General features: G+C 48.5%; 1 protein-coding gene across 2 annotated transcripts in view; it reads left to right on the plus strand.

The window, feature by feature from the left end:
- Positions 1-26687, plus strand: part of DOC2B (double C2 domain beta) — a 151474-nt gene that overhangs the window by 38956 nt on the left and 85831 nt on the right. The window contains exon 3 of one of the 2 annotated variants that reach the window (XM_077311226.1): positions 12628-12651. The exons of the other annotated variant lie outside the window; for it this stretch is intronic. Coding sequence (XP_077167341.1) covers positions 12628-12651 — 24 coding nt within the window. The remainder of the gene's footprint in view (positions 1-12627; positions 12652-26687) is intronic. 2 annotated transcript variants of the gene reach the window in all.

A 26687-nucleotide genomic window follows, 5' to 3' on the forward strand; every position in this document is an offset into this window, starting at 1 on the left:
CATGCAGACAGCTAGGTGACCTTGGGCCAGTCAGTTCTCTTAAAGCTAAGGTAAATGTAAAGGTATTCCCTGTGCAAGCACTGGGTCATGTCTGACCCTTGGGGTGACACCCTCTAGCGCTTTCATGGCAGACTCAATACGGGGTGGTTTGCCAATGCCTTCCCCAGTCATTACCGTTTACCCCCCAGCAAGCAAGCTGGGTACTCATTTTACTGACCTCGGAAGGATGGAAGGCTGAGTCAATCTTGAGTCAGCTGCTGGGATCGAACTCCCAGCCTCATGGGCAGAGCTTTCAGACTGTATGTCTGCTGCCTTACCACTCTGCGTCACAAGAGGCTCTTCCTAAAGCTCTCTAAGCCTCACTTATCTCACAGGGTGCCTGTTGTGGGGAGTGGGAGAGTAGGTGATTATAAGCTGCTTTGAGACTCCTTCGGATAGTAAAACGCAGAGTCCCAAAAAACAGCTCTTTCTCTCACTTCATCAGGTATGATGTGGTTCATTTCGTCACTCCTGATGTGCAGTCATATGGAATGATGCCTATTCGGAGGAGAGTGTCTGGTGTGTCCCTGCATGAGTCAGTGCTCCTGGCTTGCCTCCTTCCAAGAACGCATGCTTAGAACAGGGATTCAGGCCAAGAAAATACAGATGGGTCATTTACTGTAATTTTTATACCACTAAGTATCCTCCCCCCCACCCTAACTGAGAAAATGACAGGCATTATTAATACGTGTGAGCTACCCACACCCAATTCCAACACAATGATTATTTACTCAGCGTTTGTGACCGGCTTGTCAGCTTATAAATGGCTCTGTTAAATGCTGCTGATCATTTTTTTTGCAAACCATTTTTCTCTAGTGGCTCAGGCTCGTTCCTTCCGAAGACGATTGTGCGTGAGTAGCGATTCTGCTCCCCCTTAGGACCACCGGGGAATAGCCCCCAGCTTCTAGCAGCATGTGGGTAGGGAGGACAGAAACGGGAAGGAATGATAAGCAGATGGGCGAGTTTTGGAGATGCGATTCATGGATTTCTCTCTCTCTGCCTCCTGATGGCCGTATCGAGGGATGCTGGAATGATGTGAATCTTGCAGTTCCACCCGGAAAGTAGAGTATGTGGTATTAAGCGCTGAACTTCCACCGCATAGCTTGTCCATCCTCGTTTTAAATTTAAAAAACAAGTTTCTAGTCCTGATGAGTGCAGAAGAGCGCATGAAAATTTGTGAATGATGATTGCTGTAACTTCCAATGCCTGGATTCATTCGGCACATGTTGTATGATGCACTTTCTGTGTGCTCTGGCAGCTGGATTTTCCTGTGCAAAACGGGAAAATCTACTTCTAAAGTGCATTGAAAGTGCGCTATCCAATCTGTGTGGAATGTAAAGCAGGGTCGTTGTGCGATGTGTCTTTGGTAGCCTCCTTCCCCCTCCCAATGACAGAAAGGCCTGAATAAATTATGCAACAGTAGCAAACATTTTCGAAGTTAAACGAGATAGTTAGGAGCCAGGTTCTATGCATGAATCAAAAATTCAATACAACAGGGCTACCGGGGGATACGATGGGAGCGTCTGCAAACCATTCCAAGACACAGCAACATCCCAGGACCCCCAAATCTGCAGAAAGAGAAATTTTTAAAAAATAGAAAGGGGAGACATTTCTTTTAACAATTAAATGCCATGTCTGTGCTGCAGCACAAATCAAGAGAGAGTTCTTTGAGAAGACCTTGAGAGATCTCAGGTACCATTTTGTAGTTGCCTTGACAACCCCGGATAACAATGCCAAGGCTTCTCTCCCAGGCTCCGGGAGTATCACTTGGCCCTTGAGGGTTGGGAGGAGGCACAAAGCCCTTCAGGAGGCTCCCTGCGATGCTGTACAGAAGCTAAAGGACTTTAGATTGTCTGGAAGTGAGGTAGGAAGGGGGGTAGCAGGCAGCGTAGGGAGATGTGAAGGGGTGAAATGGGATCGCCTCTCCACTTTGGATTCAGGGGGAAGGAAAACAGAGAGATTGGGAAGCACAGCTAGATGGAAAACAGAGCCGGTGAAAAGTGGAGGCCAGTGGGGGCGGGCGGGAGCAGAATCCCCAGGCCTGCCTGTTAAATCCGTGGGTTCAGAGACCAGGAGTTCATTTCAGTTCTTTATTGACCCCAATTCCAAGGTAAAGAGCATCAAAACTGAGCTGAGGACCGCCCCCTGCCCCCAATTTATACAACCAGAGTCAATATAGATCAGGGGTAGTCAAACTGCGGCCCTCCAGATGTCCATGGACTACAATTCCCAGGAGCCCCTGCCAGCATTGCTGGCAGGGGCTCCTGGGAATTGTAGTCCATGGACATCTGGAGGGCCGCAGTTTGACTACCCCTGGTATAGATGATTCCTGCCAGTGCACGCTATTGGTCAGTTTCACTTTGAATTGATTGGATCCAGCAGTCAGGACCCAGCCTCACGTCGGCCAATGACATTTGTAGGATTACGATCCTGCCTCGGACCTCAAGCTCTGTCCTTGGCAGGTCTCCCAACACAACCCTGCGTGGCATCATAAGGTGTCCCCTTCTTGATATGCCAAATCACCGAGCTGCCTTAGGCAGGCGTGTAAATAAAAGAATCCCAGCCGCCGAATGTCTTTGTTATAGACCATGCGTGCACACCCATGCAAAACTCTTCCCCAAGCGATAGCATCTCTCTAACTCTCAATAAAGTGCTGCTAGGAAAAGGAGGCAGGAGGGAGGGGAGGGGAGGTTCCTGCGGCACGGCGGAACGATGCAAAAAGCAGGAACCCAGAGGGGAGAGGAACAGCATATCTCTACGTCGATTCTCTTCCTCGGGGAAATCTCAGTTAATAAAAGCTTTTGATTGCGTTTAATTTCATCTGGAGTCAAGCGACCGTCCCCTGTTCCATTTTTTATTTTATTTTTCAACATTTTAGATTTTCTTTGGTTTCGCACCGGAGTTGCATCTGTATTGTAAGTGCACGGTGCAGGGATCCTAAAAATTATTTTTACGTACGACATTTATGCAAATGATTTAATGCTGGTTTATTGGTAGTAGGAATCCTGCATTCCCCCCACCCCCGGCTGCCAGTGGGGGCTGAGGGGCAGGGCCGGTTTGCCTATTTATCACACATAGGACATGCTACAGGCCCTGCATTTCCAGGGGCCCTGCACAATGCCTTCCCCCCATGGCTTTCTCCTCCCTCCTTTTCTCTCTATAACAGTGGTTCTCAAACTGGGGGTCAGGACCCCTTTGGGGGTTGAATGACCCTTTCATAGGGGTCGTGGCAGGGCAAGCAGCTTGGCTGGGGGGGGGACACCATCCACACAACAGCCTTGCGAGGTAGATCGAGATAGAGCGTTCATCTGTCTGGAGCAGCAGAAAAGAGCGAGATCGGCATGGAGGGACAAGAAGCAGAGCTGAACTGAGATACCCCAGGAAAAAAACAATTTATATACAATCGTGAACAATGGATCTTCACACCATTGGTCAGTTTCGGTTTATTTTCTGTGAAAGAACCCTTGCATAGTTTTATGGTTGGGGGTCACCACAACATGAGGAAGTGTATTAAAGGGTCACGGCATTAGGAAAGTTGAGAACCATTGGCCTATAAGGAGACTCAGAGTCCCACCCCTTTCCACTGTGTGGGGCCCTCCGTACCCCATCCGGCTACTCCTGCCACAACTGTACTCTGCTAGGACCATGTGATTCCTTAAACTGGCTCTGGTGCTCTGGCCCCACAAATCCTTAATCCACTCCTGCTGGCAGGGGGGTGGGAATAAGGTTGCCAGTTCCAGGTTGGGAAATACTTGTGGATTTGGGGGGTGAAGCCTACAGAAGACCGAGACCCTCAGTGGGGTCCAACGTCACAGAGTCCTCCCTCTCAAACATCCATTTTCTTAAAAGGAACTGATCTCTGTAGTCTGGAGATGGGTTGTCATTCCAGGGGATCCCCAGGGCCCAGCAGGCAGCTCCGGAAAATGTGTCCACTTGTCTAGGAAAGTTCCGAAAGGGGAAAACAAGTGTTAAGAATCTTGGCTTCAGTTGGACTGGGGGGCAAAGTGAAATCCAAGCGGACCTTTTCAGGTTGCAAATTTGAAAACAGTCTGCAACGAGGACAGGGCCTTGCCAAACACTCAAAATGGCAGGAAACACCAAACGCAGGCCTTTCCGTACTGAACAGCCCCACGGTAGACCCCATCAAACCCCACTTTAAGAAACGAAAACTGGATTTCTGGGGATTCCTTTGCTTCAGAGCAAGTGAGGGGGCAATTCAGGTCTGCGCCTGAAAAGGTGATTTGCAGTGCGGAAATGGACGAAAGACTCAGCCCTTTAAAAATGCAAATCCGAATGACAGCCCTAGTGTGGAGACGGCCCTAGTGGCAGATCCACAGTGGGTTTAAGATTGCTTCTATTCCTGCCCTCGCCTCAAGTTCGATCAGCCACATATGAAATGGCCCAGCCTCTTTGTTGTTGGAGACCTCCGTGTTTTGCCATGTGTAGATCTCCTGGATCCATTCTCCTTAACGGAATCTCCTTGCTTTGGGGGGAAGGTGCCATCATCAGAGGAACAGATATTGGAGCTGGCCTGACCTTAAATAATGCAAGAAAGAGTTATGTTGAAATATAGGATTACTTAATTATATAACATTTTTTCCCATGCGTGTACAACAATGGGCAACTTTTATTGCTGAGCCCAGATTCTTCCACAGACATTGGATAATCTGCTTTCAGTTCACTTTAGAAGTAGATTTTCCGGTTTCGCACAGGGAAATCCAGCCGCAAAGCACATTGAAAGTACATTATCCACCGTGTACGAAACTGAATGTTTAGCTGCTTTGCTGGATGATAAATTAAGTTCCTATGAGACTGGGGATGCCTATCAGCCGTTCTTTGCACCCTCCCAACAGATTTTGCCTATTAGACGTAGAGCTGGGAGGAGGCACCAGGAGATGAGACCCCATTTTGAAAGCTGCCTCATTTGGGTCGAACATTCCACTTTGATCTTCTTTCTCCCCTGTGAGGGACGAATCTGTGCCTCTTTATTTGTGCCCCAGCTTCTTTCCCATGCGCTAAATAATGAAAACAACCATAATAGCTCATTTGTGTTTCTAGAATCTAATTTGCAAAAGTCTTTCCCAACAAGTAATTACAACACGAGCAGAACAGTGACACCCACCCTTTCCCTTGATTGACGGGGTAGAGGTCTTGAACAGGGGATTGGGCCAGTGAATTGGGCTTTTCCTGCCCAGGTTGTAAAAGTGCATGTGGGAAACCTGTCCTCTGACACCAAGGGTGGGGAGGCACTGACCCCTCCTTCAGGGCCCGAAACCGGCCATTGCTGGCACAGTGTTTTCCAAGTTTCTCTTTGTCGAGGCATTTGAAAAAAAATTAATTCAATACCCGAAGCTGCCTTGCATTGGTGTGTCCAAGTCAGCTTTGCCTGGTCTGGACTGATTCAAATGAGTAGCCATTTTGGTCTGAAGTAGCACAATAAAATCAGAGTCCAGTAGCACCTTGAAAGACCAACAAAGATTTATTCAAGGCGTGAGCCTTGAATAAATCTTTGTTGGTCTTCAAGGTGCCACTGGACGCTGATTTTATTGGTCTGGACTGGACAGCTCTTCCAGATCATTCTCTTTCACATCACCTGCTTCTAGGCTGGACTAAGATCAGAATTGTGACCACCGTCGCTATATGTTATATGAAACTTTTGCTGATGTTAATTGGGGTTTTTATGGGGATTTTATTGTGTTTTAACTATTTATGTTGTAAACCGCCCTGAGACCTATTGGGAGAAGGGCGGTCTAAAAATTAAATAATAATAATAATAATAATAATAATAATAATAATAATAATAATAATAATAATAATAATAATAATAATAATAATAATAATAATAATAATAATAATAATAGGTCTTTTTGACTGCAGGTCAGTCTTTCTCAACTAGTTGACCATTGAGGACCCCCTGGACCGTTCTTCAGGCTTCGGGAAACCCCAGAAGTGGCACAATAGTGCAGAATATGGTTGGGGAGCAGAGCTGTGGACACCCTCCATCCAGGGTCCTTCCCTTCCCACCCCCTCATTGACCATTTGGGGAGGAGGGTTGGGTGGGTCGACATGACCATCTATGGTCATATCAGCTGATAAATATTACATTTCAAATACACATTAAAATTAATTCCCACTCATTTAGGATATATTTCCAGGGCCATCATGAAATCCTGGGTGAGAAAGTCCGGTCTAATCCATGCAACGGTCACTTCCAGATTAGACTTCTGTAACTCACTCTTCGTGGGCCGACCCTTGTCTTTGATCCAGAAATTGCAACTGGTTCAGAATGGGGAACCCCTGAAACATTCTTAGGCTTTGAGAAAGCCCAGAAGTGACGTGATCCTGCAGAATACGGTTGGGAAGCAGAGCTGTGGACACACCCACCTGAGGCCCCTCCCCTTCCCACCCCTTCCTGGCCCATCATTGGCCACTTGGGGAGTGGGGGCGGGTTGACATGATCATAGGGTTGACATGATCATAGATGGTGCTATCACCTGCTAAATGTTTAACACATTTAAAAAATACGCACACAATTAATTACCTCCCCAGGTATCATGAAAACCTGGTTGAGAATGCCAGCTGTAGATGCTGGTGATCAAACCGGGTACCTTTTGCAGACCAGATGCTGCACGTGTAAACCACGGGCCTTCCCCTTTAAATTAAGATGGGGAGCACACTACATTTCCCCCCGTGGAAAGCAAGGAGTGCATAAGAATTTCTCGTCCGCTGAAAGGTCCACTCTTCAGTTGAGGCACGGTTCTCTCAAATAATTTTATCGCATGGGGAGCAGCAGAGCAATTTAACGGCAACCGACGGAGACGGAGCGGGCAGGATGACTGGTCCTTTGCCGGAAGCTCCCCTGGGAAACACGGCACGTGTGGTGAATCCATCCCCTCCAAAAATTTCACACCTGAAAACAGGGGCACGCTTGAAAGCTCTTTCAAAGAATCGCTGCCTGAAACGGCAAACGCCGTCCAGGGCCACGTTGCCGGAGGCCGTGCTCCGTCTGGGGTGTGCAGTTTTGGTTTCTTCCCCCTCGATTGAAAAGCCAAGAGAGGGTGTGTGCTTTGGGTTAAAGCACTGTTGGGAGGGGGGGAGGCAATTGACCTACAGTCTCGCCATTTCAAAATAGAGCCTCTCGGGGTTCGCCGCTGTCCCTGGGGTACCAGATGTCGACGCAGGCCTGATGAAGAATCCCCGTCCATAGGGCATAGATGGTGGATACTTCAGAAGGCCCAGGGGAGCTGCTAAGATAGGGTAAGATATGGCCCAGTGCTGGCACCTGGCGGGAGATTGCAGGGGTGGAGACCTACTTGATTGGCATCACCCTTCGGGTTGCCAACCCCCAGGCGGTTTCCCAAACAAAACCGGTTGTCCTAAACTCTGGGTTGTGGCAAGAGATTTCCGGCTCTTACAACTGATCCCCAGGCAACAGGAAGTTCACCTTTAGGAAACTTTAGACTGCTTTGGAAGGTGGATTCAAGAGCCCCGAAGCCCCTCCTGTCCCCCAAACCCACCCTTATTGGACTCACATCCCCAAATCTCTGGGGATTTCTGAACCTGGAACTGGCAACTGTATCCACACTGAAACGCCAGTGTCACTTCCCGTGTAAATCAGAAATAACGTCATTGTAGGCCCGGGGAGTTTCCGGAGGTTTGTGGGTGGACACCTGGGGGTGTCAAGGACCTCAGGGCGGGTGCATTGTCATAGGGCAGGGGTGGCCAAACTGTGGCTCTCATTGGTTCAGTTACCAGAGTCCACCTAACCCCCCTGGGCTTCCCATCTCACACTTTTTGGTCTGTGGCCCCCTTCAAATGTGCCAAGGCCCTCCAGGGGACCCTCCATTGAAAATGGCTGCTCTGGAGGTTGAACTTCTCCTGTCTTGGGAGGAAGCAGAACCGAAACAAACAGCAGTCCTGCTGGCCGGTCCCTCTAGCAACACTTGAACAAGGCAGCTCCGGAAAATAAGAATTAAGGATGGTTTTCAATTTCTCATCCCTTCTGCGTGTGACTAGGAATTCCCATTTCACTTTCCTCTTATTGGAAATGGACGCGGGAGACGCCGTTTCTGTATCATTTTCCTGTTTGCTTGTGTCAAATTCAATTTGATAGATTGGGCTGCAGCCTGTGAAAGCTTATGCTATAATGACGAAAAAGGCTTACTCTTTTTTGATCTACGAGAGCTGGAAGATTCCGACTGTCCCTGCTAAGTAGGGACTATTCGTTTAAGAGAATCGTGGAGAGACACAGCAGGCAGCCTCCCCTGTGAACCAGGAAGTTCGGTCTCCAAGGAGCATTCAATTCTTTTACTGGTTCATTTCTCATAATATGCCAACTGTTCTAAGGCTCCCTAGCATGCCACTTGGGATATGCTGGCTTCGGCATAATCAAGATACACAACAGCAGGCCTGCCCCAGATTGGGTTTTTGTAATTGTTAAATATTCTACTTCTCTGTCTCTGTCTCTGTCTCTGTCTCTGTCCTGTCTGTCTGTCTGTCTGTCTCTCTTTCTCTGTTTCTCTCTGTGTCTCTGTTTCTCTCTGTGTCTCTGTTTCTCTCTGTGTCTCTGTTTCTGTCTCTCTCTCTTTGGCTGTCTCTGTCTCTCTGCCTCTCTCTCTGTTTCTCTCTGTGTCACTGATTCTGTCTGTCTGTCTGTCCCTCTCTGAGTGTCTCTGTCTCTGTCTCTGTCTCTGTCTGTCTCTCTCTCTCTGTCTGTCTCTCTCTCTCTGTGTCTCTGTCTCTGTCTGTCTGTTGTCTCTCTGTGTCTCTGTTTGTGTGTGTCTGTTTCTCACTCTCTCTCTCTCTCTGTGTCTCTGTGTGTATATGTCTGTGTGTGTATGTGTGTGTGTCTGTCTCTCTGTGTCTCTCTGTCTCTCCCTCCAAATATGATTTCCTGTAAGCCCTGATCCCCATGGCGGCTAATCTCTTTTTTAGCCTTGAAAATAACATTCGTCTTATCTTCCCCCTATCAAACGATGTACCATTCATATCCCTTTTTGATCCTGTGGCACCTTTTAGTTTTTGATGTGGATGCACAGTGCATGAGGTGTTTGCTGCTCTCTCTGAATAGGGTAAACGCTTCAAAGGCTATCTGGTGGGGAAGGCAAAAGGCCGGCGCATGATTCGTTCCCCCTTTCCCAGGGCTTGGGTTTTATGAATTCAGTTCTGAAGCATCGGAGACAACTGCCTTCTTGGTCAGCGTGCTTTCGGATTTTGCAGACTCAGAACTTTGATTTCGAAATCTCAGCCTCAGTTTAATGTCGGCCTTGTGCAAATCAAACCTCCAGTTCTTTATTTTCATGCCATTTCCTCTCTCCGTCCATTAATTATTTCCTAACGGAAGTGCACATTTTTACATTTTGTGTGCGTGTCTGTGAACAGCATGTGATTTTCAAAAGATATAAAAGAAACAAACCAAAACATAGATGAATCGTGGTGTGTGTGGGGGGGGCATGAAAGAGAACAAGAAGAAGAGTTGGTTCTTATATGCTGCTTTTCTCTACCTGAAGGAGTCTCAGAGCGGCTGACAATCACCTTTCCTCTCCCCACAACAGACACCCTGTGAGGGAGGGGAGGCTGAGAGAGCCCGGTCAGAACTGCTTTCTCAGTGCCGTGGCGAGCCCAAGGTCACCCTGCTGGCTGCATGTGGAGAAGGAGCACAGAATCAAACCCGGCTCACTAAATTAGAAGTCCGCACTCCTAACCACTACTCCAAGATCCCTCCCTTTCTGTGGAAGCTCAGAGAGTGTCAGGCTGCTGCTGTGTTTTTCCATGTAATGTGCTGGCAGGGGCTCATGGGAATTGTAGTCCATGGACACCCTGAGAGCTACAATTTGGCCACCCCTGTCATACAAAAATAGACATGATTCAGGTTATGCTGTCCCATTCCACATCCCCCAGGTAGATGACAGAGCTGCTAACCTGTGTATATATAATTAATTATTTCTACTTCATTAGCCTTATTAATGTTGAGGTACTTTATTATTGGGGTTTTTGTTGTGGGAGAGGGCAGACGCACATTCAGTTTGCCTTTGTAATACAGCCTCCCCCAACATTTAAAGAGCTGCCTGCTAAGTTACAGTGGGTTTCTTTTTAAATGCCCCTGCTTTTCCACCTATGACAGCAGCCTAGCAGCCAGAAGGTAAACAGGTGACATTTTCTCAGGCGTGGAAAAAGCTTCTCCCGCTAAATTTATGCATGGGTCAGCCTGCTAGAATCGTAAAAACAGCCACAATAGGAGAAGACCCACATTAGGGGGCTTGTGCCGGTAAAAGTAGCAGAACTGTGGGGAGAAAACGTGATCTCTTAACCTTGTTTGGTGAGCCAGTTTGGTGTAGTGGTTAGGAGTGCGGATTTCTAATCTGGCATGCCAGGTTCGATTCTGCACTCCCCCCCATGCAGCCAGCTGGGCGACCTTGGGCTCACCACAGCACTGATAAAGCTTTTCTGACTGAGCAGTGATATCAGGGCTCTCTCAGCCTTACCTCCCTCACAGGGTGTCTGTTGTGGGGAGAGGAAAGGGAAGGCGACTGTAAGACACTTTGAGCCTCCTTCGGGTAGAGAAAAGTGGTAGATAAGAACCAACTCTTCTTCTTCTTCTTCTTCTTCTTCTTCTTCTTCTTCTTCTTCTTCTTCTTCTTCTTCTAAAAAACTCTGAGCACTTGGTAAGCATTCCGCACAGGTTGGTGTCAAGGCCTTTTTCATATGTTTTCCTGTTCTTGCCATCTTCACCTGTTCTCTGGTTACCTGCTCATTTGCTTTCATGTAACATTCCCTTGACCTGTTTTGTTCTTCTCATGAGATGCCTCTTTTCCGATTGGGCCGTGTACCGTGGTTCTCATGGCGACCTGCTTTATTGAGCCTGCTAGGTGATATGTTCTTGCTTTATCTAGTTGTGTAGTGGTCGTTGCAACCCCCTGAGGACATTTTACTATTTTATCTGATGATGCTGATACTTGTAGCGTGTGTGTGTGTGTGTGTGTGTGGGTGTGATCACGTACATTTTGCATGGGAACGCTGGCTTGGGAATATTTTTTCTGCTCAGCACGTTGATTGGCGTGCCACAATCCGAATTGGGGAGAGGGGTAGTATAGGATCCTAGGCCCATTCGGCACACTAGATAATACACTTTCAGTTCGCTTTGGCAGCTGGATTTCCCTGTGCAGAACAGGAAAATCTGCTTTGAAGGTGCATTGAAAGCACATTATCTAGCGTGTTTGCTTGCTAATTTGTTTTGCTTGCTAATTAGTTTTAACAAGGAGAAGCCTTGATTTCTGTCCACTTGCCTTTTTCAATAAAGAGATTCATTTTTCTACAAGGAGTCTGCTTCTCGGGGCCTGGACGGGAACCTGACATTTAGGTGAAGCGGATTAGCATCAACCACCTCTGTAGCACTAACCAGCAGTTGAGTGGACTCATGAAAGACACCCGAGACAGAAAAGCCGAAGTATTATTTTCAGTGGTCTTTTAAAAACTCTCTCCTTCCCCCGTTTTGCATCTGCCTAGATGTGGGATATCGTGGCAGGGAAGGGTCACCCAGTTCCCGTATGTGACTTCCGGCTGAGTTCCTGCAAACCCCTTCATCGTGCCGGCCGCCTTCTCTTGCTCCTCACCACCCTGCGCCTCCATTTAGACGACATGGAAAGCTTTCCCCATTTATTAGCCTATTTGTGAAATAATAAAAACGAGCGCAAGATTGAACGAGCCCATTAAAAACGGGCTGCGAAGGAGCGGGCTGCGTGCGGCGGAGTGAGGTGAAGCATAGCCAAGAATCCGTTTCGGGGAAAGTGGGCTAATGAGCTGGAGCAAGTGGGCAGCGGAGGCACAGGCCAAGGAGACGCAACCAGTAGGAGCTGTTCTGTGGGGGGAATGGCCCTTCGCCACATAAAGAAGGCGGCTTGCATGCAATGACTTTCTGCTCCGTTGCATTCTGTGTGATCCAAGAGGTGCTTAATGAATGTTGAACAGAGAGATAATGTTTTCTACCAGAGAGCTGCACCAGTTGAACCTCTGCCTGGTGTGTTGCTGCTGAGGACATAGGAAGCCTATGTTGAAAAAAACAGGTAAAAGACACTCACTCTGTATCTCCTGCCTCCGAGGCTCATGTAGAGGGGTGCACCACATTACAGGGAAAGTTATTGGGTCAATATTATTAAATTATTACAATACTGTGCATGATTTCCTCCCTAATAGCTTTAACAGCTTGCAGAAACCCAGGAGGTGCCACCTCCTCTGTCATTGCCAAGAAAGCTGTACCTGTTGATTTTTGCTTTCTTTCATAAGGCACTGGAGTTCTGTGGGGGGGGGGGAGGGATGCTGGATGCCAGGGCAATAATAAGCATTGAATTCTGCTGGGTGCTAGAACTGCCACCTGTGTTTCTTGTATGTCTCCTCTGCTCTTAACAGCACCAGGCACATGTTCATAATGTGAGCAAGGCACCTTTGGTTTCCTGCGCTAGGCAAACAGTGTGGCTGTTCTTTGTTTCCATTCCATTCCTTGCTCATTTACTCTCTGTGTTTTTCTCCCCCTCCTCCTGTTTTTTCTGTTTTGCTCTCCATTCATTTCATTGTGTTGGTCCAGGGGAACAGGTGCCAAAATTAATCCTACGAAAGGTAAGGTCCAGTTTGGTTGCAAAGTCTTGCTGCTTGTCGTCCTTAGACCTAGATGTAGACTGAGATGCTCTAGAGCCGTAGCTTGAAACATAACTGATGACTCTGCCTGCAAGAGGAGATGACTTTGGGCTGATTGTTTGGCTGGTATGGTTTTCCAGGAGCTGGGATCCTGACTGCGGTTGTCACTTCAGGAATTGGGCTATGAAGGCACAGGCCAGGGGTGGCCAAACTGGGGCTCTCCAGATGTCCATGGACTACAATTACCATGAGTCCCTGCCATTCTGGCAGGGACTCATGGTAGTTGCAGTCCATGGACATCTGGACAGCCCCAGTTTGGCCACTACTGCTCTAGGCCAACTGTTGGACTGATGTGCTTTTTCCAGGGCTGAACTCCTAACCATGGTAATCAACCAAGGAGTTTGGGTGGTCTTCAGGTATCAAGCCCTCCCCTGCCACTCCCACCAGCATCTAAACACACTTTCATGACTTAAGGTGCAATGGGGCACTTCATAATTTTCCTGCTACTTCAGACCAACATGCAGATAAACAGTTGTGTAATGGCGGCCAATGTGCCTTGGTCTTCATGCATGCATGGTGATTGACCACACATCAACATAAGAACATCCCCCTTGATAGAGTGATTTGAGTACCACAGGACTCAAGGCATGTGTGTGTGTGTGTGGGGGGGGGGGTTGTGATACATCCTGTCTAGTGCAGAAAGGGAGCAGAAGGCAACTAAACCTCAACATTGCGCTTCAAGCATGGGGGCTCACAACCTGTGAGCGTCTGCATGAAAAACTGCTCTGGCTGACACTTTTTATTGCGTTATGATGTGAGTGAGTTATTGCGCATGCTCAGGCCAAAAAAAATGATGGGAGAGGGGACTGTCCACTCTCCTGACAAAAATGCAAAATGCATGCCACGATTGGAGTCCTGACCAGCGACGGGAGGAAGCCACAGATGAGGAATGCCAGGCACCAATCTAGAATCCGATGTGGGCAAAACACGCCGGCAAATCACAACTGCGGAAATGGCCTGAGAAATGATTCCCATAGCAATCCAGCAGCTCCTTTCCCTCTCTGCCCCACTGTTCCACTTCCAGTAATCCTCCCACCCCCCTTTCCCCTCTTCCTCTAAACCAGGGGTAGTCAAACTGCGGCCCTCCAGATGTCCATGGACTACAATTCCCATGAGCCCCTGCCAGCAAACACTGGCAGGGGCTCATGGGAATTGTAGTCCATGGACATCTGGAGGGCCGCAGTTTGACTACCCCTGCTCTAACCTCATGATGTGAAAACTGCCAACAAGGAAAAAAAGCTGCATGTGGGCTGGGCATATAGATTTCGTCCTGCTCTCATGGATCAGAATAGGACCTCTCTTATTGGTGGCCAGTGCTGCCTCTTGAGCTTTGGAGGGCCACGTCTGGTGATTCCAGGGCTGCAGAAGTCCACCCCAACCCCCCATTGCTTTGGCAATTGATCAGCGCCACCATGTCTGCTGCGGACAGCGATGAGACGCCCCACCACAAACTGGGACAGGTTTTCGGAAAACCATGTGGAAGGCCAGATCGCATGGACCTTGGCTCACGAACCATGGCCTGAGCAACTGTGTCATTTTAAGGTTTGTGAGCTGGTTCACGCCCATCCTGGCAGCAGCCCCAAAGGGAAATCAATCATTGGTTTGCCCATGGCTCCTCCCACTTGCCTCTGCTGCTGCTTTGACCCTTCTGGCCTTCAGCGACAGGCCGTTGCAAGGGTGGTGGGTTAATTCATATATTGGCCTTTTGGCTGGCTGCATGGAGACCATGAGGCTGTGGGATCTGGCATGTGCCTGGAGTTCTGTGCTGGGAACTTCATTGCCAGGTGTGTTTTTCCCCTTGGATGTACATTTATTTTTCAGAGGATGTCCAGACTCGGTTTTGTCTCCTTCCTTTGAAGATAGGCTGAAGGGGCACTAACAACAACAACAACAACAACAACAACAACAACAACAATAGAATTTTTATACTGCTGCTCCCAAAAGGGCTCATGGCAGTTGACAGTAGTAAAAGATAAAATACATTAAAACCCCATAAAAGTTTCCTTTAATACTGCTATTTCTATAATTCCTAAGGCTTCAGGCAAAATCTACTAAGTGTCTCACCCCCTCGTCCAGCTGGTGTCCAACCTTCTCGCTGTTATACCAGTGGGAGTGAGGTAACAGATCAATCAAAATGTTACCAGATGTTACCATGGGGGGGGTACTAGATTGAATATCAGGATCCCACCCTGGCCTCACCCATATGCCTGGCAGAAGAGCTCCTATTGTTCTCTCTATTCTAAGGACATGCTTTGCTCTCAGGACACACTCCTTTGGGGACTGAAAAGCAGGGTATAAAAAACACCTCTTCTTCTTCTTCTTCTTCTTCTTCTTCTTCTTCTTCTTCTTCTTCTTCTTCTTCTTCTTCTACAACGGCCTTTCTTGACATTCTTACCCTTGAGAACCCCTTGAAACATTCTCCAGGCTTCAAGAAACCCCAGAAGCTGTGCAATGGTGCAGAATATGCCTGGGAAGCAAAGCTGTGGACATGCCCACTGGGGGGCCCTCCCCTCCCCACCCCCTCCGGGCCCATCATTGGCCATTGAATTAACCCCTACCCATTTGGGAAACCCTTCAGGGGCTGCCAAGAAACCCCAGGGTTTCACAAAACCCTGGTTGAGAAATCCTGTTCTACAAGTTGCATGCATAGATGGAGCTGGTTGTGGGAACCTCGATTTGGACCAGGAGAAGAGCTTATCACATGAGCACACGTCAAATTTCCCAACCCAAAATGTTGTTGCCAGTTGCTATTTCTCTCCTTGGTTAAACTTGCATGTACCGATGGCTCCGTCTCAGTGTCCTCAGTAGAGGTTTTTTGTCCCCTGCATTTTACTACTCGACACCCTGTGAGGGAGGGGAGGCTGAGAGAGCCCTGATATTACTGAAGAAGAAGAAGAGTTGGTTCTTATATGCCATTTTTCTCCCCCCAAAGGAGTCTCAAAGCGGCTTACAGTCACCTTCCCTTTCTTCTCCCCACAACAGGCACCCTGTGAGGGAGGTGAGGCTGAGGGAGCCCTGATACTACTGAAGAAGAAGAAGAGTTGGTTCTTATATGCCATTTTTCTCCCCCCAAAGGAGTCTCAAAGCGGCTTACAGTCACCTTCCCTTTCCTCTCCCTACAACAGACACCCTGTGAGGGAGGTGGGGCTGAGAGAGCTCTGTGAGAACTGTGACTGACCCAAGGTCCCCCAGCTGGCTGCAGGCAGAGGATAGGGGGAAACACACCCGGCTCTTCCAATATTCCAGGCCGCCACTCTTAGCCACGACACCAAGCTGATCGTGTAACGTGTGAATCGGCCTGAATTTCAGAAGTTCCCTTGTTTGATTCAGTAGCCCCGTTTCAATTTGACTTTTCCCTTTTGGGAAAGAATCTGCAGACATATTTTTAGCCAGCTTTTCTTTTCTGATGTCAGCTTCCCCCCCCCCCAATTAAAATTAGCACATTTCCCAGTGCTAATTTTTCTCTCATGGAATATAAATAGCATTAAAACGGCCGTACATAAAACTGACATAAGATAAATACCATGGACAGCAACAGGGAGGTGGTGGCTGGGACAGGCTGTGCTGGTGACAGACGGCATCCAAAAGATATTGAAGAAGAAGGAGGAGGAGGAGGAGGAGGAGGAGGAGTTGGTTCTTATATGCCACATTTCTCTACCTGAAGGAGGCTCAAAGCGGCTTACAGTCGCCTTCCCTTTCCTCTCCCCACAACAGACACCCTGTGAGGCGGGTGAGGCTAAGAGAGCCCTGATTTCACTGCTCGGTCAGAACAGCTTTATCAGTGCCGTGGCGAGCCCAAGGTCACCCAGCTGGTTGCATGTGGGGGAGTGCAGAATCGAACCCGGCATGCCAGATTAGAAATCCGCACTCCTAACCACTACACCAAACTGGCTACACCAAACTTGACAAGGACCGCTTCCAGCAGGTTAATTCTGAGCGGGACGGATCCTTCTCCGGTGCGGCCTGCATCCTTGGGGCTATGCGGCTGACTGGGGCGGTTGACATTTTGAAAGTCTTCAATATTTCAGCAGCGTTCCGTGACGTTTGCATGCTTTGCCTTTTATAATTTCTTTTCTCCCCCGAAGGAACTTCCCGCTCTCTGTTGATTTCTCCTGGCTTCCCTCTGATCATGTTAATCTGTAGGTTGTTATGTCACAGCTGCCTCCTGCACAGCCGTGTCCCATGGACTGTAAGGGGTCGGGGGGGGGCCGTTCGCAGGAGGGCCGAGGAATCAAGGGGAGGGCCAGATAGAACCTGACGTCTTAGAATCATAGAATCATAGAGTTGGAAGGGGCCATACAGGCCATCTAGTCCAACCCCCCCGCTCAACGCAGGACTAGCCCTAAGCATCCTAAAGCATCCAAGAAAAGTGTGCATCCAACCTTTGCTTGAAGACTGCCAGTGAGGGGGAGCTCACCACCTCCTTAGGCAGCCTATTCCACTGCTGAACTACTCTGACTGTGAAAATGTTTTTCCTGATATCTAGCCTGTCGTTGTACTTGTAGTTTAAACCCATTACTGCGTGTCCTCTCCTCTGCAGCCAACGGAAACAGCATCCTGCCCTCCTCCAAGTGACAACCTTTCAAATACTTAAAGAGGGCTATCATGTCCCCTCTCAGCCTCCTTTTCTCCAGGCTGAACATTCCCAAGTCCCTCAACCTATCTTCATAGGGCTTGGTCTTCTTGCACAGGTGTCCAGTTCACACAGAAAGCCAAAGGTGAAAAAGTAGGGGAAGGGCAGGGGGCTCTCATCTATCCACCTTTGCCCTCTTTCAATTCCACTACGTCTGAAAATAGAGAAAAGAGCTTATGGGGGGAGAGACACAGAATCTGGGGGAATTCTAAGCCAGCATCCTTCTTCCAACTCAATAGGAGGAACAGCCCTCCTCTCCTACAGTCCCCGGCATCTGGAAGAAGAAGAGCTGGTTTTCTGTACCCCATTTTGTTGACTAAAAGAATCTACAGCCGCCTTCCCTTCCTTTTCCCTTCAAAGCATTGCTTTGTCCCGCTGTAGTGTTCTTTCCAAGCAAACAAGGACAGGAGCTTGATTCCAGTCAAGCGTGTGCACAGGGTGTGTGTTTTTCAAAATCCCCCTTTTGATTTTCTGCATTTGAGCACAGCAAGGTGCTTCAACGGAGTCAAGAGGGGACTTGAGGCAGGGAGAGTCTAATTCTTCAGCCTGGGGGCTGATTCCTCCCTAGGTTTGGCCATCTCCATGTGGGGCTGGAAGATCTCCCAGAACTGCAAGGACCACAGCAAGGCCTTCATTGGCATATATAAGAGGTCCAAGATAAGGGAACAATATAGAGAAGGCCCTAGGGTGATACATACAAGGTAGACAAAGCAAATATAGGGTAGGGATTCCCAAAGTGGGTGGGACACTCCCCTTGGGGGGGCAGTGGAAGCAGTCCAAAGCAGCCCACCATCTTTCCCTTGGATATGCTTTAAAATCCATCCAAAAGAAATTCCATCTAAACATCCGGAAGAAGTTCCTGACAGTTAGAGCAGTTCCTCAGTGGAACAGGCTTCCTCGGGAGGTGGTGGGTTCTCCATCTTTGGAAATGTTTAAACAGATGCTAGATAGACATCTGACAGAGAGGCTGTTTCTGTGAAGGCAAAGGGGTTGCAGGTTATAGTAGATGAGCGATTGGGATGTGAGTGTCCTGCATAGTGCAGGAGGTTGGACTAGATGACCCAGGAGGTCCCTTACAAGTCTATTATTTTATGATTCTATGATTCTAATCCTCCTGAGCTGAGTGCAAATGTGAGAAGGCGTAAGTCTTACTTGTTTATCGAGGGATTCTGTCTTCCTATCACTGCCGCGCAAGCTGAGATTTCACACTCAGCTCCCAACGGGATTCAGCCATGTGTCGCTGATAATGTTCGGATCAATGCGGAAACGAATCGTTTCAATGTCGCAGATTTGCATTTCAGGGTTTCTCCCCCTCCCTGGTGTCACCTTGCTCCAGTGAAGAGGCTTAGTTTGGGAGTTGGGGGAGCAGTGAGAATTTTGTGCCTCCCCTGGCCCCCTTCAGAAGCTGGAGCCCCCTTCATAGTTCATTGGCATTTGGGACACAATGGGGGCTGGAAATCACAAGTAAAAAAGACACCTGATTGGATGCCTGTCCCACCATCAAAATGGCCATCACCAAGGAAAAGCACGCGGAATAGGGTGGTCAGCTCTGGGTTGGGTTTGGGGATGGAGCCAGGAGGGAGTGGGATTTGGGATGGGAAAGGACCTCACTGGAGTATTAATTTAATTAATTAATTTATTGACTTATACTATGCCATTCCCGGCCAGAATGTCCCATGGTTGCTTACAACAAGTCAATACATACAAGTAAAATACAATATTAAATGCAACCTAAAAATCTCCCAGCCAAATACAACCCCATAGCAGCATTACAAAAATGTAGCTGCTAACGGACTCTATTGCCGGCTCCAAATGTTCTTCGCTGGCTGGCAGAAGGGCGACTTCACTCAAGGAGGGGCCTGGGCGATGTTAGCCTCTCTTATCCTGGCCTCAACCGAATGCCTGGTGGAAGAGCGTTGTCCTGCAGGCCTTGCAGAACTGAATCAGCCCCATCAGGGCCCTCAGCTCTTCCAGGAGCTCATTCCGCCCGGTAGGGGCCAAGACTAAAAAGTCCCTGGCCCTGGTCGAGGCTGGGCGGACTTCCCTCAGGCCAGGAACCACCAACCTCTTTGTATTTGAGGGGCACAGGCAAGACCGGTGGTCCCGCAGATACGCTGGACCCAACCTTCAGATGGCCTTAAAGGTTAAAACCAATACTTTGAACCGGAGTATCATGCTATGGGGTCCACCCTCCAAAGCAGCCCTTTTCTCCAGGGGAACTGATCCTTTTAGTCTAGAGATGAACTATACTTTCAGGTCCCACCTGGGGACCGGCATCCCTAATGGGGAAATGAGTCAAGAGAATGGGTGTGGCTGCCAAATGATGGGAGCCCGCAGCACGATCAGTGTTCCCTCTAACCTGGGCACATGAGCGGCCGCTCATTAACACCGGAATCCCTACTCAGCAGCAATCGGGAGCCACGCGCTGCCCATTGCCCCTTGTAACATGACAGCAGTTGTACCCTGCTCAGGGTGTGAACTACTCCGCTCAGAAGAAATGAGTGAGAACATTGGTCACAAGGGACCGTCCCTACTCATGGCTGTTCAGGTAGATCAAGTGGAATGGAAGAGAGATGCCAGCTCTGGGTTGGGAAATACCTGGAGGCTTTGGGGGCGGAGCCAGGAGTGGGCGGGATTTCAGGTCGGGAGGGTCTTCAATGGAATGTAACGCTATGGGGTCCACCCTCCAAAGCAGCCATTTTCTCCAGGGGAACTGATCCTTGTCGCATGGAGGTGAGCTATAATTTGGGGGGGTCCCCAGGTCCCACCTGGGGACTGATATCCCTTGATGGACCCAAGCCATCGGAGAAGAAGCAGTGCGATCTCGGAGTCATTGCTCACATCTATCAGGCTTGCATGGAAGAATATCACCCTGGACGGGGCCCTTTGGTGGTTTCATGGTTCCTTTTGGCCTTAGCCCTCAAAATGTCTCCATTGGCCCTGCCTGGCTGTTTTCGGTTTCTCTTATGTTGTTTCCTAACATCGGTAGTGCTCTTTCCCTGTGGTGTGCTCAAAGTAACAAGCACATGGAGCGACCTAACGCTAAGTCAGGCCCTTGGTCTCTCAAGGTCTTGCATCAGAGCAGGAGCCCTGGTTTCCCTGGCCCATGCTGCTGTCCATCCTTCCTTCTTTATTGAACACTTGTACAAGCCTCTGAACTGTGCCCGGAAGCAATTTGCCCTCCCCCTTTTCCGAGGAAGTCCTACCTTAGTGGTGCAGAATGCCAATTGGCTGCTGGGGCCCCTGACAATCGCAGAGCTGCGTTCCTCTCCCCTTGCCCGTAGCAATGCCTCGGGGTTTGCTTGGTTTTGTTCAAAAGGAGCAGTTTTGCATAAAATGGGCCAAAATAAATGTTTCAGTGAACAGCCCAGGCTAGGCGCTTGGGAAAGGCTTTTAAAAGCTAAATGCCTGCCGAAAGAGAGCCTGCCTGGTGTAGAGACTAAGAGCGGCGAATTCTATTCTGGCAAGCCGGGTTTGATTCCCCGCTCCCCCACATGCAGCCAGCTGGGTGACCTTGGCCTCGTCACAGCCCTGATAGTGCTGTTCTCACAGAGCAGGTTCTCTCAGAGCTCTCTCAGCCTCACCTACCACACAGGGTGTCTGTTGTAGGAAGAGAGAGGGAAGGCAATTGTAAGCCGCTTTGAGACTCCTTTGGGAAGTGAAAAGTGGGGTATAAAAGCCAACTCTTCTTCTTCTTTATGGGGAAGGAGGGATAAAACGTACTATTGATGGAGCTAGAGGTGAATGCCAGACTGTAAATGAAATGCATTCATTCAAATACGGTTCTTATTTTCCAGTGACTCTTTGACTTCTAGTTTAATAGTTTTAATTGAGCCTCAGGGGAGGGTGGTATATAAATATAATAAACAAATAAATAAAACAAAATCAGAGCCCAGTGGCGCCTTTAAGACCAACAAACAGCTTATGCTTCACTAACATAGACAGTTTTATTTCTCCTATGTTTTTGTGAACTGCAAATGAATTCGAGGAGACTGGCTGGCTGTTTTCGCATAGAATTGTCATATGGCCGTATCTGGATGTTGTGACACAGTTTACTAATTTAATAGGATTAACTTTTGCTTATATATTCCCACTGTCATGACGGTCAGTTCGTAGTCTGAGGAAGAGTGCTTGCACTCGAAAGCTCACGCCTTGAATAAATCTTTGTTGGTCTTAAAGGTGCCACTGGACTCTGATTTTATTGTGCTGCTTCAGACCAACACGGCCACCCATTTGAATCTATCCTTTCTGGTCCTGTGTACATTGGAGAGGGAGTGGGGCATGTGCAAAAGAGATTCCGTGCTAGAGTCAGCAAACATTTATTTTGTTCAGGGGTAGTCAAACTGCGTCCCTCCAGATGTCCATGGACTACAATTCCCAGAAGCCCCTGCCAGCATTTGCTGGCAGGGGCTTCTGGGAATTGTAGTCCATGGACATCTGGAGGGACGCAGTTTGACTACCCCTGATTTTGTTGGTAGTTCTTACGAGCAGAAATTTCCCCTCAAGGAGCAAAGGCTTGTGTTCTCCCCCAGTCTGCCTTTTCTCTGTAGGGCAGGGGAGGCCAGCCATAGACTACAACTACCATGAGCCCCTGCCGGCAGAGTGCTAATTTACTGACACACAAATAGGATTGGGAAATGGGTGTCTTACATGGGGAAATCTGTGTGAAAAACGGCAAGCAAATAAACCAATGTTTATTTACACTGAGGAAAAAAAGCACAATTGTATTGGGGATATTCAAGGTGAAGCAGCAGAGCTACGGTTGAAATCTCACTTCGTTAGCCCTGCTGTTAACCGGCAGAAATTTGTCAGGTAAAGGTGTCTGCAGTGCATTGGTGCAAACAAGCTGTTGTTGTGTAATGTGGTCATTATTTTAACAAAGGCACTTTGAAGCGGCATTTTGAGTCCAGAAAATTACAGATGCAGAAAACATTTCAACTGGGTTTATCCAGAAGAGTTCAAGCTCCAGTCAGAAGAGGAGAGCTGGGTTTTTTGTCCCCTGCTTTTCACTACCCAAAGGAGCCTGAGCGGCTTACAATCTCCACTCCTTCCTCTCCCTACAACAGACACCCTGGGAGGTTAGTGAGGCCGAGAGAGCTCTGAGAGAACTGTGACAGGCCCAAGGTCACCCAGCTACCTGCATGTGGAGGAGGAATAGGGAATCAAACCAGTTTCTCCAGATTAGCATCCGCCACTCTTAACCACGACACCAAGCTGTCTCCCACCCACAAACCCTGGGGGGAAATTCCTTACGAGCCAATGCAATGTGTTTCGGCAGTAGACACGGGACCCCCTGCTGTTGAACCTGGATGGTTGTTTATTAAATTTATTAAATCAGAGCGGGGCGACTTGTTTGTGGAGAGCTTTCTCCTATCTGCAGAGGGGCGCGGGCTTTTCGACTCCCCTGGCTAGTTTGCGACTGTCTTGACTGCGTGATCTTCCCGTATGAGAAATCCATCTTCCTCTCGGCCCCCTGCTGATAAAGTGAAGTCTGTCTCTGTGTGATTCATTTGCTCATATTATCAGGCAACCGAGCAGCAACTGAGGTCCAGCAGGAGCCCCTGGTGGGTTCTGACCGTGGGGTGACCCACCAGCAAAGAGAAATGGGTTTGTAATGGATCGCTCAGGGAGCCTTGCTGACTTCAGCAGCAGCGAGAGAGACCAGTCCTAGGCTAAGGATTGCTAAAGACGGGAGTTGATTCAGGTGGGTGGCAGTGTTGGTCTGAAGTAGCACAACAAAAATAGAGTCCAATAGCACCTTTCAGACCAGGGGTAGTCAAACTGCGGCCCTCCAGATGTCCATGGACTACAATTCCCATGAGCCCCTGCCAGCATTCGCTGGCAGGGGCTCATGGGAATTGTAGTCCATGGACATCTGGAGGACCGCAGTTTGACTACACCTGTTTCAGACCAACAAAGATTGATTCAAGGCGTGAGCTCTTGAGGGCATGCGCTCTTCTTCAGAATAAATGAACAACCATCATAACTGTGGAGATATAAGGCAAAAGCAAGATTTGGCAAATCGGTAAACTGTGTCATAATATCCAGATTAAGCCATATGATGCCATAGGATAATTCTTCGCGAAAACAACCAATCAGTCCATTTCAGTTCAGTTGTAGAAGAAGAAGAAGAAGAAGAAGAAGAAGAAGAAGAAGAAGAAGAAGAAGAAGAAGAAGAAGAAGAAGAAGAAGAAGAAGAGGGTGTCTGTTGTGGGGAGAGGAAAGGGAAGGCGATTTTAAGCCACTTTGAGACTCCTTCAAGTAGAGAAAAGTGGCATATAAGAACCAACTCTTCTTCCTCGGTAATATCAGGGCTTTCTCAGCCTCACCTCCCTCAAAGGGTGTCTGTTGTGGGGAGAAGAAAGGGAAGGAGATTGTAAGCCGCTTTGAGACTCCTTCGGGTAGAGAAAAGCAACATCTAAGAACCAACTCTTCTTCTTCTTCAGTAATATCAGGGCTCTCTCAGCCTCTCCTCCCTCACAGGGTGTCTGTTGTGGGGAGAGGAAAGGGAAGGGGATTGTAAGCCACTTTGAGACTCCTTCGGGTAGAGAAAAGCAGCATATAAGAACCAACTCTTCTTCTCCTGATTGGCCTCAACAGGAGACTTTCTGATTCATGAGCACACTTCCTCTCTTGAACATCTGAGAAGTCGTTCTCATGGAACTACTCGGAATAAACAAACAACTGACGGCCAGGGTTTCCAGTGGCCTAACCGCATGTGACATTTCCCCCAAGACCTCCTGGGGAGGCCCCATGATCAGATATGTGTTTCTGGAAAGTCAGTTCACAGGTGTGTTGGGCTCACTTTGGCCTGTGACTTTTGCCTCTCCTCGCTGTTTTATGGACAGTATTTAGCCCGGGAAGGAGGTGACCATGTCTTGGGATGGGAAACACCTGGGAGAGTGGTGCAAACAGCAGCCGTTTCTGGCCAGCAAAACAACTTGGAAAGGGGACATCTTTTAATGTGTGGATCTTGCGAGGGTCTGGGGAAAACATGACATGTAATCAGGCCCTAGGTTAGCACACATTTGTGCAGGATGATAGATTTATGTGGGTCTCTACCAGCCTTTCTCAGCTTTTTTTTAACCATTGAGAAACCCCTGAAACATTTTTCAGGCTTCGAGACACCCCAGAAGTGGTGCAGAATATGGCTGGGAAGCAGAGCTGTGGACACGCCCACCCAGAGCTCCTCCCCTTCCCGCCCCCTCCAGTCCCATCTTTGGCCATCTTGGGAGGGAGTTAACCCATTTAAATCACCCATTTAACACATTTAAAAATATATTAAGATTAATTAACTCCCACCCATTTCAGGAACCCTTCCAGAAACCTCAGGTTTCACAAAACCCTGGTTGAGAAAGCCTGGTCTATATAAAAGACCATGTAAACAGCTGCATAACCCAGGAGAGCTGAACAGAACCTCCATATTCAGAAGCAGTGGAACCTGCCACACTGCTAGGGGCCAAAAAAAAAAAAGACAAATGAAGGCTATTTGTGGCTGGCCAGCATTGGAAGCAACAGTCTTGATTGATTGGAGGCTGATCCAACGGGTTCCTTTTTATAGCCCTGTAGGATTTTGTGGCAATGGGGGGGGGTATCCACGGGAGACCCAGCCTGGTGTTGCTACAAGACTGTTTTGCTGACATCGCCTCAAAGTGCATTCCCCAAGGGGGGGACGGGACAAAATTTACCCTCCTGGTAGAAAAGCAGCCGTGAAAGAAAGACAGCTGGGCAATTTGCGTATTGATTCGGCTGGAATAGAATTACGTTTTGAGGACGCCACTAAGAGCCTTTTAAAAGAGGAACAAGGAGACGCAGCAGTCTGGGAGACGGTGGGGGCTGTTTCTGCGGAGCTGCAGGGGCAACGGGGAGGCACCTGCCGGACGGCCACACAGAGCTGCTGGCGCAGGGTTGTGGGGAGGGGAAATGAAGAAGTCCAAAAGCGGCTGCCAGTTTTTGGACACGAGGGCCGGTTCCAGATGGAGAACAGCAGCCAACAGTTCTCCTGCAGCCAAAACTGACCGTCAGAGAGCAGAGTAATGTGCAGGCATTAAATTAATGTGCCGTTTCAGTCTGGAGAAAAGCAAGCTTGTTTCCAAAGAGCAAGGAAAGCCATGTTCCAGCTTTGGGGACAGACACGGAGAGGGACATGACCACAGCTGCCAATGGTTTGTTTGTATTTTTTTAAAGAACTTGTTTATTGGTCACACACGTACCTGATTCGAAGTCAACTCAGGGGTAGTCAAACCTGTGGTCCTCCAGATGTCCATGGACTACAATTCTCTTGAGCCCCTGCCAGCGAAAGCTGGCAGGGGCTCATGGGAATTGTAGTCCATGGACATCTGGAGGACCACAGGTTGACCACCCCTGAACTGTAGCATGAAGAGGGGGGAATTGAATCTCCCTTTGTTCCGGTCTGGTTTAAACTCCAGAAAACGACCACATGGATAGATCATCTTATGGAAAGTGGCAGGGGGGGGGACCATTTCAAGCGAGCATCCAGTCAGTTCATGAGTCACTTTTAATTGGCAGAAAACATATGTAAATACGACGAAAGGGATACGGCTAAATAATAGAATGGGCCATAAAATTAATGGACAAATGATAAAACAAGCCATAAAATATGAAATACAACATGGGGAAACACTTTACAGGAGCATCTTAGCGAAGTGAGTATCAGAATCGCATGCAGATCTGGAAGAAATCACAAAGGGCCATCCTGTCTACCCAGCCCTCCACCCACCTCCGTTCTCCCACGCTCCTGACAGCTACAGCTTCGGTGTGGAGAAAATCGAGCAAGTTTTGTGCATTACAGAATCAGTCTTCAAACCCTGACCCTCCAGTTTCTAGTTTGATTTGGCCCTCAGCCCTTTTAGGCTTAGGTTGGCTTTTTAAAAAGCCATTAGCGGCATTATAAAGGTTTTCTTTTCAGCCTTCATTGCCAGCTCTGCCTCGTTCTGGTTATTCATCAGCCGCTGCGGAATCAAGGTACGTTTCCTCCATGTGCGTTTGGCAATAACCCTGCGACAATAGGAACGTGTTTGCACATAAGCAATTATCAAAAATGCCAGCGCTCTGTAATTTGGTACCTCTAGAAAGCACAGAGTTACTTAAGCCTAGAATTAATTGTGAGCTGGAAGAAACCTAGAATTAGCTGCCAGAACAGCAGCAAGGGGGTGATTAATTATCGAGGGGGTTATTGGATTCCACCCAGTACGGGAACATTTGGGACTTGTGATGACTCTCGGCTGCGGGGACCCCTCTTGTATACCTGGTGCAGTTTGGAAGACGGATGCCCTTTACCTTTCCTGCCCTTTACCTTTCCTGT

This window comes from Paroedura picta, chromosome 15 (assembly GCF_049243985.1).
Source record: "Paroedura picta isolate Pp20150507F chromosome 15, Ppicta_v3.0, whole genome shotgun sequence".
Lineage (NCBI taxonomy): Eukaryota > Metazoa > Chordata > Lepidosauria > Squamata > Gekkonidae > Paroedura > Paroedura picta.